General features: G+C 43.9%; 1 protein-coding gene across 1 annotated transcript in view; it reads right to left on the bottom strand.

The window, feature by feature from the left end:
• The window catches only part of DENND4A (DENN/MADD domain containing 4A), an 85,102-nt gene that overhangs the window by 58,345 nt on the left and 11,313 nt on the right, over window positions 1–15,444 (bottom strand). Inside the window, exons 4-9 of the mRNA XM_015427140.1 lie at window positions 12,988–13,157; window positions 11,611–11,852; window positions 6,075–6,141; window positions 4,127–4,185; window positions 3,591–3,735; window positions 1,753–1,928 (exon numbers count right to left, since the gene is read on the bottom strand). Of these exons, the coding sequence (XP_015282626.1) occupies window positions 1,753–1,928; window positions 3,591–3,735; window positions 4,127–4,185; window positions 6,075–6,141; window positions 11,611–11,852; window positions 12,988–13,157 (859 nt within the window). The remainder of the gene's footprint in view (window positions 1–1,752; window positions 1,929–3,590; window positions 3,736–4,126; window positions 4,186–6,074; window positions 6,142–11,610; window positions 11,853–12,987; window positions 13,158–15,444) is intronic.

Raw genomic sequence — 15,444 nt, forward strand, 5'->3', positions numbered from 1 at the left:
GGGGCAGGCACAGAGAATTCTCATCCACAGTAGCAAACAACAGTTCCCAGGCTCCCTTGGGAGAAGCTGTGACAATTAAATTGGTATATGTAGGTAACATAGTTGTACAAAAACACTGATTTCCTTCCATCTCCTTGGGGAAAAAAGATTAAGGACCAATTATATCTTCAGACACAGGTAAACTACCAAGATTACCTTATATGCTTTAACAAAATTACGAATTGAGAGCGGCTAAGTTTTAAAAAGAACAGAACTTGCACACAACATTTATTTCCTTTACAGACAACCTTCTTATGCAGTTTTACTCCTGGATAAAGTTGGCAAAGGCTAGACCACCAAGAACTACAGGAGGAAAATCTCAGTTCTGCTTTCAAAACGTGTGGTCTTTAGTGGCAGCCTTTATCCATGTAAGCTTCAACTGACGCTTTCAGGAAAGCTACCGGCTTTCCAAACTGCAGAAATTATTAAGAAGATATGATTTGGAAATTATTCAGACGATTAATGTACATTTATTGGCAAGTCCCCATGTCTGCGGGATCCTCTAATAACAGGGACTAGTGCTGAGGAAAAGTGTAGCAACACACAATTGTCCTGCCCATGTATATTTCTAAATAAAATAACAATAGTGTGCTTGCTAAGAATACTGGAGCTTAATACATGACCTTGCTCTCAGCCTCTGCCCCAGTTCAGAATTACTACAGCACTGCATTAGAGGGCTGGTTGTAAGAATCACAGCGATAATGTATACAAAATATTCTGAAATATTTATCATGCGTAAGTAAGCAAGCCAGTTTGGTGTAGTTGTTAGGAGCATGGATTCTAATCGGGGAGAACTGGGTTTGAATCCCCACTCCTCCATATACGGCTGCTGGTGTGACCTTGGGCCAGTCACAAGTTCTCTCAGAGCTGTTCTCTCATGAGCAGTCCTCAAAAGAGCTCTCTCAGCCCCACCTATCTCACAGGGGGTCTGTTGTGGGGAGGGGAAGGGGAACAAAATTGTTAGCCACTATGAGACTCCTTTGGGTAGTGAAGGGCGGGGGATAAATCCAATCTCTTATTATTATTATTATTATGCAGGGGTCATTTCCTGCAGGAGCGCACAGGCGCGGAGCTCCGGCAGTAAAGAGCCCAGGGGGGGGCGGGCACATGCAACAAGCCCTGCTCCCAGCAGCCCTCAGTCAGAGCAAGAAGCAGCCAGGTAACTTGCAGAGCTCCCCCCGGCCCCCTGGTCCAAAACAGTCCAGTGGCACCTTTAAGCCCAAGTTTTATTCAGGTACAAGCTCACCCTCCTCTGTGAGGGCAGATGTGCATGTCCACCCCCCCAATAGCTAGCAATCCAAAAGAATCCAGTGGAGCCTGAGCGGTGGGTGTTGCCTTCTGACACACTTCCAGTGATGTCAGGGGGTGTGGCATATGCAAATAAGTTATGCTAATGAGTTGTGCTAATGAGCTCCTGCACCTCTTTTTCTACGAAATGACCCCTGTTATTATGTGACAAGTATGTGTGAGAATGAGCCACGTCAAATCAACTGTCACAGACAGAATGATCCCCTCAAATCAAAACAGAATGTTTTTGGGGAGAGTCAATTCACATGTTCAGCTGTAAAGTCACCAAATAGCAGAAGTATACGTGGGAAAAGATATCATGGTTTTCTTCCTTTGGTAAGCAGGAGATGGAGAAAACCAGATTCCGTTGCTGTGCTTGCTGCTAAATTACTGCAATACGGTAAAAGAAAAGTACTTTGTGCTTACTGTGAAATGGTGTTTGTATCTAGGTCGACGCAGCTAACATCTGGCGGCGGGTCGTAGAGATCAAAGTATCTTGAATCAATTCCCACAATAAATGGGCATGGCGCAGTCAAAACATCTGCCAAGGCCAGAGGGCAAAGAGGGATGTACGGGCATGGCCAGTGGAAAGGAAATATCATCTTGTTTAAAAAAAGAGAGAAAAACATATGCATTGGATATAAATAAGCAGAAAAGCTGCAGACAGTTGTCCCCCCACGAAGCACATTCAACATGAACATTACTTATCAACAACGCAACTCTTATGTGGATACTGTGGGAGAGGTATCAAGCCCCTTCTTTTTAAAACGCTGAGCATTTTGCCTCGTGCAAAAAAAAAAAAAAGAGGCCTCCAGGAACTTCTCACACGCAAAAGCCCTAGTAAAACAAATGGTAATTGCCCAAAGTATTAGCCTGTTCCCATTCACACCATTAGAGCTTGCATAAAAGAATATTCCATGGGATCATGCCCAAGGCTTGCTTCGCCAGTCTGAAACAAAACATTCTCTCCTGCTGGAAGACAGAATAGTCAAGCCTCAGATGACAAAACAACTTAAAAGGGCCATCTGCATAAACATCCTCTGGAGGCTAAGGTAAAACAACAAACAAGATACTTAGAACATGATACACCCAAACACACACACTCATCCCTCAGTGGTTGACCATACAGTTAGGGGAAGCTCCTTTGGGCTCACGGAACCCGTTCCATGTGATCTGAGATCCTGGCCATAATACCATATAAACAAGCCTATTCTACCTCCTATGATCTGGATACTCACCCGGAATTTTCACAACTAGTTCACTGAATGCATCAGTGAGGCTGTGGAAAAATGCAGACTATTGGGTCACAACTGGCCGGCACACTGACTAACAATTTATTCCCAGGCTTAATTTAAAACGCTAGTTCTTACCTTTAAAGCCCTGAACAGTTTGAAGGACCTTCTGCTCCCATACAAGCTTTACTGCCTATTATTACCTGGTTAGGAGTATGGAATCTAACCTGGGAGATCCGGGTTTGATTCCCCACTCCTTCACATGCAGCTGCTGGTGTGACCTTGGGTCAGTCACAAGTTCTAGCAGAGCTGTTCTCTCAGGAGCAGTTCTTAAAAGAGCTCTCAGCTTGACCTACTTCACAGGGTGTCTGTTGTGGGGAGGGGAAGGGAAAGGGGATTGTAAGCAGCCCTGAGACTCCTTTGGATAGTGAAGGGTGGGGTATAAATCCAATCTCTTCGTCTTCTTCTTCAGCAGCCTTGCTCCAATTACCACGTCCCGCTAACTTCAGAGGTGGGGCGGGTGGCCAATAAGGACACAGTCTTTTCTATTGGGGTGCAAAATCACATGGCTGTTCGGCATCAGATAAAGACTTTTTAAAAAAATTCCCATGGCTTTTCCAGGCTGTTTCTTTGGATTTTGTTATATTTTTTTGTGTCCCTGTAGACTATATGCTTGCTATGGTTAGCCACTCTACATAATTGAGTTTTAATTATTTATCTGATGTTCATTTGTTTGTTTTGCTACTGATATTTAATATACATAATGAACTTTAATTATTTATCTGCTGCTGGCTATTTATTATACTTTTCGAATATATTATTTGTTTTTGATTTGGTAATGAATTGTAAAGTTTATATCTTTTATTGTTGGAAACAGTCTGGTAAATTTTAAAATGGAGAATGCACTCCATAAAAACATCAATCAATATATAACACTGAGGATGTGTTCTGTTCCCTAGAGCTTTGGACATTCTATCGCCAATCAACTTTTTTTTTGGGGGGGGGGGAGATGGGATGACACAAAATACTTACAGAGACAAGTGCTTCTGTTACACTTGTTAGGACAGAAGGCCGTAAAGAATGAATAAGGATTTTATGTTCAGTCACTGCAAATACAAGGAGATTTACTGCATTCTCAGGTCCAAGATTCTGCAGAAGAGTAGAAAACTTTCCCCCGCTATCAAAGAAGAAAAGCCCAGAGATGAATAACTCAACAATGATTGTTGAATAGCGCTAGCATTATATGGTGCTAAAAATAGGTAAAGCAAAGCAATTTTCTCTTTGGTTCTCCCTCCTCTTAAATAAAGATATGTATCTAAGTACTTAAGAACACAAAGTATTATGATGAACTCTAGGGCAGTAGAGACAACAGTGGTAAAATCTGCCATTCTTCATATGGAAAAACTATATTTCAAACTATTTTAATTTTTTTTCTCATCATGCAAATGAAAGCAATTTTTCTCGCTCCAAATGTTTGCCTCTTTTGTGTTCCCTTATAGCACATTCTCAAATTGCTGCACATCCCTCAGCTAATGAATACTCAATAAAAAATTAATGCTTTTACTTGCCTCAGTGGTAGAGGTGATGATATGGGTTGACTAAGGATCAAACTGTCATGAGGTGATAGCTTGAGACAAAAAAAGAAAAGAAAAAGAAAAGAGGTTTTCTATATGAACATTATCTTATGGACACCAAATACCTATGAAATCACTTATTAACATTTATTTTTATCCGATATTACAGCAACTGGTCATATTTAGCAATGACAGACATGGTAAATAGCTATTCTTTCATAGAAAGTGCCCCTGCTATTTGCTGCACTTAAGATGATTAAAGACTTCACAAAGCACTTGGCAAAGGGTGTTGGCATGTTAAACAAGTACTACGAGAAGGTAATTTCAGTAAATGTTTATTAGCTTCACAAAATTAATACCGTTGCTATGAACGGGACAATCCCATCGTTGATGATGCCTGTATTAACACTCATGGTCCAGTTCTGCAGCTTCAAGGAGTTCATGCCAGCACTGGTCTGTTTACTTATACATGCTAATGAACTGGCTGAATAATTTAACACGGATATCCTCTTCCCCAAAGGTTTCTTCAGCGATGCCCTTGAGAAGGTAAGCAAGGACGTCCGATAAAAGGAGTCAGGACTTTGAAAAACAGCCCAGTCTGTGAAAGCATCACCGTGCCCTGTAGGAATGTGATGTTGGCCCCAGCCACATTACATGGTTTTTAACAAGGCAGATCCTGGTTCCCCAGATCCAATTCGCTTTCCCTGCAACCAGTGTTCCCTCTAAGCTGAGTTAGTGTGAGCCAGCTCAGTTTTTTAGCCTCCGGCTAACGTTTTTGTCTTAGCTCAGGAAGGATGTGGCTCCAGAGCAAACTAATTCATGCAGCAGCCAAATCGCTCGCTCACAACTTTAATGCCAGCAGCTCACAAAGTAGAATCTTTGCTCACAAGACTCCACAGCTTAGAGGGAGCATTGCCTGCAACCAAGCAGCAGCTTTTTCAAAGTCCATGAGGCCTGCTTCAACTCAGGGAAATAGCACAGGGGGCAGGGGGAGGCAGGAGTTATTAGCCCCATTTTGGAGGAGCACATGCAGCTGAGAAGTGGGGCAATTCCTATTGTGTGATTTGGCCCTGTGTGTGCATCTTCAGATACAAGGAACAGCGCTCAGAAATGTCAGGGATTTGATACAGCTAAGAAAATGGCATCACTGGTCCATATAACATGATCAAAAGAAAAAAGGAGGAGGAAGCCCTTCAAACAAACAGCAGTTCAGAAGGGTGTAACATTTAGGTGAAAAGAAATGTGCAAAAAAACCGCCTTGAGCCCACTAATTGAAAATGATAAAAAATTTCAAATAATATATACAACAGAAGATAACAGCATCCATTTTCACTGTACATTAATAGTATAAGGTGCATAAAAGAATCATACAAAAAGGAATAAATAACAATGAAGAGGTGAGAGACCAAAGTTTGAGTCCAGCGGCACCTTTAAGACCAGCAAAGTTTAATTCTGGGTATGAGCTTTTGTATGTGTGTGCATTGAAGAAGTGTGCATGGACATGAAAGCTGATACCCAGAATTAAACTTTGTTGGTCTTAAAGGTGCCGCTGGACTCAAATTTTGTTCTGTTGCCTCAGACCAGGTGATTCGAACACAATTCACCCAAAACTTCAAAAGGCAATATTTCATATAAGATGGTGCCTTATGAAGAAATCTCTCATATTTTTCTAGACTCTATAATGCAGACTCGCCAAAACTACAGGCAGGTTCACACACACTTCATCACTTGACAGCTGCAGCATCATGGGAAATTCCATGTATAAATGAGCCATCACTGACTGATCTTTCATTCCACTTCAGGCACGATGACCTCTAATGGGAGTCAGTTCACATAGTCATCTATGGAGCCATCAAGTGCACAGTAACCCAAGATACGAACACGCAAGCAAGAATCAGCTCAGAAATCAACCCGGTATCAGCAAGGATGAATTAACACTCACCTGGACTAAAATTCTGGGCCTCTGTGGGGATGGAAAAGGAACTTTGTGCATAAAATGAGAAATATGCCTGAGAAAGAGGAAATACTGATTTCAGCTTCGTAGAGCACAATAGACTGAACATGTTAGTATGGTGAGGTTTCCACCCTTGCGTCTGCCCAGCCACCTTCACTCTTTACTTGTATAACCAGCCAACAAAGTAGGTGAGCGAGACCCAGCCTTGCTCAGAAGCCAGGGGAAAGCTGCTTTTGCGGAAGGAAACCACTCTTTTCAGCAGAAATCCTTTTAGGCTCCCCAACTCCCTCCCTCTCTCTCTCCCTCTCTCTCAAGCGCTTGGGGGGGGGGGGGGCGCTGTCCCTCCAAACACTGCCACCCTGGGGTTTTTTAATCCTCCTTTCCAGTTTTATGCCAGAAGGAGCATTAAAAAGGGATGCTTTGGTAATGTTGGCCACAACAAAGGTCTCACAGGTAGGAATCCTGTCAGTCATTAAATCTCATAAATAAATGCAAGCTTTATTCTCCTAGTATCTGCCAACCTAGCAGTTTGAAAGCAAGAAATTGCAAGGAGATAAATAGGTACCACTTTGGTGGGAAGGCAACAGCGTTCCGTGCGCCTTGGTGTTTAGTCATGCCGGCCACATGACCACAGAAACATCATCGGACAGCGCTGGCTCTTCGGCTTAGAAACGGAGATGAGCACCGCAACCCTAAAGTCGGATTCGACTGGCTTTCGAGCAAGGGAACCTTTACCTTTACCTTTATCTCCCTAGTATAGGGGTGTCAAACATGCAGCCCAGGGGCCAGACCAGGCCCCCGGAGGGCTTCTCTCAGGCTCGCAGTGGAACTGGCTGTCTTCTGCTTCTTCTTCCAGTTCTGCTGCATCATCGTAGGTTGGCAGATTACAGATACACCCCTGAACAGCATACTCAAGATTGCAACAGCAAAGACATTTCGATGCAATAATTTAGAGCAAGAGGTGTCAGTTATCAGACACTGTTAAATAAACAAAATATTGCAAGAGTGCTAATGTTTTAAGCATGTTTTTATTTTAAGTTAAAAAAAAACCTTTTGTATTTGTGTCCTTTATAAAGCTTATATCTCCGCTACCTGGCATTACATTTTATGACACACATGACCCGGCCCAACAAGGTCTCATTTATGTCAGATCTGGCCCTCCAAACAAATGAGTTTGACACCCTAGCCCTAGTATATACAGACCTACATAAATTATGGTGCAGATAAAAACAAAGAAAATGAAACACAGAAATATTTCAAAATTAACTCGGAAGCTACAGTGCCTGGCATCTGCTCTTCCCTCCCAACACGAAGATGTATACGGGTACATGAGTAAAGAGGATGTTTTCTGGTTGCCATTAACATGGGAGGGGCCATAGCTCAGTGACAGAACATCTCTTTGGCTTGCAGAAGGGCCCAGGTTCAATCCACAGCACCTCCAGTTAAAAGGATCAGGTAGTAGGTGATGTGGAAGACTTGTGCCTGAGATCCTGAAGAGCCTCTTCCAGTCTAAGAAAACAATACTGACCCAGATGGACCAACGGCGTGTTTCAGTATAAGGCAGCTTCATGCGTACACACTCCCCCAAAGTCATACCCACAGAGTAGCTCCTTTTCAATGCTCATGTGTAGAAAGGACCTAGCAGCTAGGTGTTGAACTCATTTCTTATGAGGGCCAGATCTGACATGAATGTCACTTTGTTGGGCCGGGCCATGTGTGCCATAAAATGTCATACCAGGTACGGGAGCTATAAACTTTATAAAGGACATAAAGGTAAAGGTTCCCTTGCTCGAAAGTCAGTCAAGTCCGACTCTAGGGTTGCGGTGCTCATCTCCGTCTCAAAGCCGAAGAGCCAGCGCTGTCCGAAGCCATTTCCGTGGTCATGCGGCCAGCATGACTAAACACCAAGGCGCACGGAATGCTGTTACCTTCCCACCAAAGTGGTACCTATTTATCTACTTGCAATTTCTTGCTTTCGAACTGCTGGGTTGGCAGGAATGAAGGACATAGGCAAGCCCAATTAATGATATTATTTTACTCAAAATACAAACATGCTTAAAACATTAACTCTCTTACAGTATTTACTGAAAGTATCTCCCTGATGCCCACCCCTCCCACTTCCACCGCCCGTTACTCATTAGAACTGGGACAGTATTACAGGGACAAAATGCACAGTCTGTTGTCATCTGGCAATAAAGAAGAAGAGATTGAATTTATACCCTGCTCTTCACTACCCAAAGGAGTTTCAGAGTGGCTTACAAACTCCTTTCTCTTCCGCACCCCACAACAGACACCCTGTGAGGTAGGGGAGGCTGAGAGAGCTCTTGACAGAAACTGCCCTTTTTCAAGAACAGCTCTTATCAGAACTACAGCTTGCACAGGGTCATCCAGCAGCTGCAAGTGGAGGAGTGGGGAATCAAACCCGGTTCTCCCAGATTAGAGTCCTTCTTAGAGTACTTCTTCACCCAAAGAGTGATTAACACATGGAATTCACTGCCACAGGAGGTGGTGGCGGCTACAAGCATGGATGGCTTCAAAAGGGAATTAGATAGGCATATGGAGCAGAGGTCCATCAGTGGCTATTAGCCACAAGGTATAGATAGGGGCTCTGGGGCAAGTGATGCTCTGTCTTCTTGGTGCTTGGGGGGCCAAAGGTGGGAGGGCTTCTAGTGTCCTGGCCCCACTGGTGGACCTCCTGATGGCACCTGGTATTTCTGGCCACTGTGTGACAGAGTGTTGGACTAGATGGGCCTTTGGCCTGATCCAACATTGGCGTCTCTTATGTTCTTATGTTCACTTAAACACTACACCAAACCAGCTCAGTTATCTGTGGGCTGGATAAGAGCCCACAGGCTGTACATTTGACACCCCTGACCAAGCCAATCTGGTGCACCGGAACTCATCAGCCAACAGACAGGAGTCCATACGTGATGGGGATTTCTTATCTTCCCCAAATGATGTGAAGCATCTAGCTCCAGCAGAAACGGGGATTCCCAAGCCTCCCTGTTGCCCATAAATGGCAGCCCTTTCTGAGAGGAAAGGTCTTGTCTTGCTCTCAGTCCATGACAAGCATAACCAGAGACTACAACAGCACGTAAAAAGAATAAAACGATTTCTCAAATGACTGGCTCCAGTGAGTTGTTGTGCCTGTCTGCTTCAATGCAGAGTTTCCTCAAACGGCGATGCCTGATGACTCACACGGGCACCACGGAGGGCAAGCAGGCTGTAGGGAAGCTAGCAAAGTGAAAGCAACAGAAGTTGCTGGGCCCTGAATCAGTTTGGCCTGCCTGCCGCAATTGCATATACGGGTCATTTGCGCCACATCTATAGCCTGAAAAGAAGGGGGGGGGGGGAAACCACATGCTTTCTTTCCAATTTACAAAAAGAAAATGATGCTTGGTCTCCCAGAAGCTGCCATTACATGTCAGGAGCGATCAGACATGCACACATTTACAAAATGAGGAACAGTTTTGCGGCCGCTTAGTCTTTCCGCAGTACCAGAGAACTGACTGAAAAGATCTAGATGGATCAGGGTTTAGGAGCTCAGCTCAGAACCCAAACTTGCAGTGCACTGTTTTTAGGTCTGCTTCATATCCACCCCACATCCAGTCAAGCAGATGTGCTCCAGGAGTTCCCTGCTGAAACTTAGGGGGGGGGGCATGGCTCAGTGGCAGAACATTTGTTTGGCATGCAGAAGGCCCCCGGTTCAATCCTCAGCACCTACAGTTAAAAGGACCGAGCAGTACGTGGTGTGAAAGACCTCGGCCTGGGAACCTGGAGAGCCACTGCCAGCCTGCATAGCCAATACTGACTTTGATGGACCAAAGGCAGGGGTCATTTCGTAGAAAAAGTGGTGCAGGAGCTCATTAGCATAACTTATTTGCATATGCCACACCCCCTGACATCACTGGAAGTGTGTCAGAAGGCAACACCCACTGCTCAGGCTCCACTGGACTGTTTTGGATTGCTAGCTATTGGGGGGGGGGGAGAATGTGCAGATCTGTCCTCGCAGAGGAGGGAGAGCTTGTACCTGAAGGCGGGCTGGGGGGGCTCTGCAATTTACCTGGCTGCTTCTTGCTCCTCGTGGCCCAACTGAGAGCTGCTGGGAGCAGGGGGCGGGGCTTGTTACATGTGTCCACCCCCTGGGCTCCTTACTGCCAGAGCTCCGCTCCTGTGCGTTCCCGCAGGAAATGACCCCTGACCAAAGGTTTGATTCAGTATAAGGCAGTTTCATATGTTCATATGAGGTGGAGGCATAATTTGGATCAGGGACAGAAGGAAAAGGGGTGTGAGCCTCCCCATATCCTGTTTTCCCAACCTGAAATGGCCCCCGAGAGTCACTGTTTGATCTGCTGGGGAAATGATGGGCTACAAAAAGGTTTCATCACTGACAGGGTGCTCAAAGGCTGATCTGGGTTGGGGAAACTGCAAGTGTGTGTGGGGGGGGGACACAGGCAGATGCACCCTCTTCTCCTCACATGCTGAAACCCTGAGCCTATCTGGGCCCCTAGATGTCTACGTTTCAACATCAAACTCCCAGTACATGTCTGCAAGGTGGACCTGTAAAATGTATGAGGCATCAGGCCCTCAGAGAATACATCAAATCATGATTTTCACAAAGAAGAAGAAGAGATTGGATTTATACCCCGCCCTTCACTACCCAAGGGAGTCTCAGAGCAGCTTACAAACTCCTTTCCCTTTCCCTGACAGGGCTCTTTTTGTAGTAGGAACTCCTTTGCATATTAGGCCACACACCCGTAACGTAGCCAATCCTCCAAGAGCTTACAGAGCTCTTCTTACAGGGGCTACTCTCAGAGGATTGACTACATTAGGGGTGTGTCACTTAATATGCAAATTAGTTCCTGCTACAAAAAGAGCCCTGCACAACAGACACCCTGTGAGGTCGGTGGGGCTCAGAGAGCTCTGACAGAACCTGCTCTTTTTCAAGGACTGCTCTTATCAGAACTACAGCTTGCCCAAGGTCATCCAGCCAGGTGCAAGTGGAGGAGTGGGGGAATCAAACCCGGTTCTCCCAGATTAGAGTCCGCGCACTTAACCACTACACCAAACTGCAATCCATGGTTTAAACGAGCCATGCCACAGAGATTCTCGCCTATTTCAATTTCCCATCTGCTCAGCATTTCAGTGTCTAAGCACAGCGACCTCTGAAAGTGGAACAAAACTTATTTTGCAAGCCCATTTCAAATCACGGTTTCCCTTTCTGGATTACAAGCCAAGTTTAATCAATAGGCTTCTTACACAAAGCCATAGGCAAAGCTGCCTTAATCGTAGTTTCGTGTGATGTCTGAACTGAGCCAATGATGGGAGGCAGGGAACCCAAACACATTTGGACACACCAGAGGTTGTGGCAGGGAACCCAAACACATTTGGACACACCAGAGGTTGAGGCAGGGAACCCAAACACATTTGGACACACCAGAGTTTTGTGGCAACTGGTCACCATACGTCATAAAATTGTACCATAACAAGAATAAAGAAATGCAAGATCTGTCACAGAACTCACTTCTCGATAGGCAGAACGTGAGGACCAGAGATGGAATAACGGTACAGAAAGGTGAGGAATTTCTTGAAAGCGTCAAAGAAAGGCCAGTGAGAAAGAAGGCAGATGCATTTGTTAGTCTGCACTGTTTTGGAACTAGCAGACTTCCTGTCAGGAGTCGTTGGTAAGCCCAGCTGAGATTTCTGCTTCTCTGTCAGATTCTCTTCAGGATATGTTTCATAGAACTGAATAGCAGCACCATACACCTGCAAATGAAAACACAATTGATTTAGCTGAGATTATTCTGTCCCCTGTGGTATTCTTTCCTCGACTGTCATGTTCAGGTTCGAGGGAAGGTACTTTAAGAGATTTAAAGGCTTGGTTCAGACATTACTCAAAATCATGGGTTTATTGTAACTGTGGCTAGTTTGTGAAACAAGAGCACGCAATCCAGGTTTGTCTCAACAAATGCTGTCATCAACACCTTCACCCCAGCCCCATTTTTCCCACCCTGAAGGGGGAGGGAAATATACAATGGGAAGGAGAAGAAACACACCACCAGTCAGGAGGGGAAGTGGACGCAGCAAGAGGTGAGGAAGTAGGGGAAGAAAGATTCCCCTCCCCCTAGCAAGTGTTCCCCCCCCCTTGTAGATATCATAAAACACTTTCAGCAATTCAGAAAAGTAAATATACAGGTTTCAATGTAAACAACACTAAAACAGCTTCTGGCCAGCAAGCAAATATGCGGAAGGTGTCAGTTATGTTTTACCAGTATGTGCAAACATATTTTATCTTCACCACAAAAGCACCAATCCACAAGAAGATTTTTTTGCAACAATATAATGCTACCTTGGTTATAACATTCAGACTCAGAGGGTAAATGTTTACACTCAGACAGCATCACATAATCTCTGTATTTATTTCACACTGGTTAAACTGTGGATCAAACAAGATGTGAAAACAGAGATCACAGATTAGGATTCTTGCTTTAAAAAAAAAAAAGCTAATTAGTAGCCCCACACAGTGGCTTTGAGGACTGGGAAAAGAGAATATTAATCACCTATCCCACTTTAGTGCCCTTGTTGAACTAAAATTAGTTTTGGGGAATAGGGGAAAAAACAGGTACAGGACTTGTTATCTGCTTTTTTTTCCTACTGTGGAGTTAACTGCAGCCTGTAACTGTACTTGCACAAGGCACAGGGAAGTCTCTGTTGAAGACTGCTAGTACCCTTCAGAGCTCCCATGGTTTCCCAGAGAAAGGGAATTAAAGCCAGTTTGTGTCTAGATTTTACAGTGACTTGAAGTAATTGCAAGAACTTTTATGAGTAACTGGTCAAAATCAGAAACACGAAAGCACACGCTGTACCTGAAAATTCTACTTAGCTACAATTTTATTCGTACCTTTTCAGCTGAAGCTCCTGTCAGTACAAATGTAGAAAAAACAGGGAGGGGATACTTGCTATTGGCTGGCCAGCATTCAATCGTTGCCCCCATCGGGAGACAAAAAAGAGGTACCGATACTGGTAAGGGGAATGAATCATAGTCGTCTTCTGGATATCTACAGAGTAAACCTAGAGAAAGCAATTTGTTTATAACTTTACTCGAAATCTAGGGTTTCCGGGATCAGATATTTAAACTACTCTACATACTAGAACATCTTAGGAATACACTGACCTATTAACAAGCACTTAACAAAACAGAATACTGTTCGTATCCAGTGCAATCCCATGAAAGTTACTCCAACCTAAGTCTATCACCTGAGTGATTCTGCATAGGACTGCACTATTTATCAGTTTTCTTGTCTAAACATTTTACATCAGTTCTACTTAAACATGCTCTCTAAAGTTTACAAGTGAGCCTATATCACTGCACATATAACACAACGTTAACTCTTAATTCAACATTAGCACCAAGTGCAGACTTCCCAAATGATTCGACAGATACAACACAAGCAGACAAGCAACAAAGATTAAAATCCTTCCAAATTAGTATCAGAGCGAAAATTTAAATCCTCTGTACAAAACAGAGCAAATAAGGAAAATTCAAAGTTCAGGACGGTTAGTCAACTGCTTGATCATCTACCCACCATTTTTGCTTCTTGATACAATATTTTGTTAGTGTTCATTTAAACAGATCCCACTTATTCTGACCCCTTATTATTCTTGTCAAGTCAAGTCAGCCTTTATTGGCATATATCACTAAATCAAAGTCATTATGAAAATATACAGGTAGAGAGACACTCTGTTACAAATACATTAAATAAAATCATAGATTACAACTGTACTATTATTATCATTATTATTATTATTCTGGAGTATCTATCTTTTTGAAAGCTAAGCATAGCAGGAGGGTATAAAAATAAAAACCAACTTTTTTTCCAGGAAGACTTTGGACTGCTTTTTTGGCAGTATTTTTCTTTACTAGTTGGAATGCTTAGTTTATTATTTCTACTTTACTCCTTTATTGTTTGTACATTTTTTTATTACTCTGTCTGTAAAGCCAATGTGAGAGCCCTTCAGGATATTAAATGTTACAAATAAACAAAGCACGGTATATGCAAAATAAGCTGTTCCGTTGCTTGTCCTTATAACACTAGCAAGACATAAAATAAATAAATAAATAAATAAATTATCGAGCTTGTGCCATGACCCGTTTCACAAGACTGCAACCAGGACAAAAAAGTGAGCTCTTGCAGAGATAGTGAGACGTACATGGACGGAAGGCCAAAGCCAAGTGTAAACTAAAAGTGAAATTAAAGAGGAGGAACAGAGATGAAGAGCAGCTGTACCCTGACTGGAGTTTGAGTATTAAGAATAAGAGTTTGTTCATCTGTGAACTCTGTACGAGGCTACGAGCAAGTAGTGCCTCGACAGAGACAACTGGAAAGCAGGATCAGACAAAACAGGCCACCCACGTTTAACGGGCTACCACACACAGCCTCTCAAATCCCACCTATCCACCCCCTCAAAACATACTTAACAGACATTTGTGCCTTTCCTTTCCTCCAAAGGGCTCAGGAGACATGGGGCTTTATCCTGCCTTCTAAACCGACAGATACCAACATGCCTAAGACCACCCCTAGGAGCTTGTTATTGTGGTGGTTTTTAAGCCAGATTTCGTAGGTCTAAGTCCACCGCTCTGACAACCACACCGCAACGGTTCTGTCACTGATGTGGTTGCTACTTCCACTGGTTTCTTACCTCTCTGACCATCAAAGCAATCCTATTTTTTTTACTACTAACATTAAATTCAATAGGCCGTATACAGTAAATACTCAAGTACCGCTGCGTTCATTTCGACCGGGCTTGTCCAGGCAAGCGCCGATAAAAGGGAGAATCAGCCTCAATGCTCGGCGGTCTTTACCTGAGTGTCTCCAGAGTCCCTTGACTGACTCAGATACTCATCTGAGCACGGGCATGATGTAAACATGGCATACCGATAACCACCACCAGGACCCTGCTGTGCCTTCCACACAGAGCATTTGCCTCACATTCTCTCCCCAGCCGCAGCTTGGGGGAGGAGTGATTCCACACAACGCCGTGCTCATTCCAAGCACAACATGTGCAGTCCCTGAGGCTTTCCCCTTGAAGCCAGAGCAAAGCCCCCCACCCAAACTTAGCTCCAACTAAAAGGGAAAACTAGGAAACTGCAAGGTGCCGGCAGGCAAGCATCCATGTGGATGCTCAGCCCACAACTGACTGGGGGTGGCAGAAGCAGAGCTACATTTCGGATTTCTCCCCCTTTCAGCCTTTTTATGAAGAAGAAGAAGAAGAAGAAGAAGAAGAAGAAGAAGAAGAAGAAGAAGAAGAAGAAGAAGAAGAAGAAGAAGAAGAAGAAGAAGAAGAAGAAGAAGAAGAA

This window comes from Gekko japonicus, unplaced genomic scaffold, assembly GCF_001447785.1.
Source record: "Gekko japonicus isolate JY-2015 unplaced genomic scaffold, Gekko_japonicus_V1.1 scaffold639, whole genome shotgun sequence".
Taxonomy (NCBI): Eukaryota; Metazoa; Chordata; class Lepidosauria; order Squamata; family Gekkonidae; genus Gekko; species Gekko japonicus.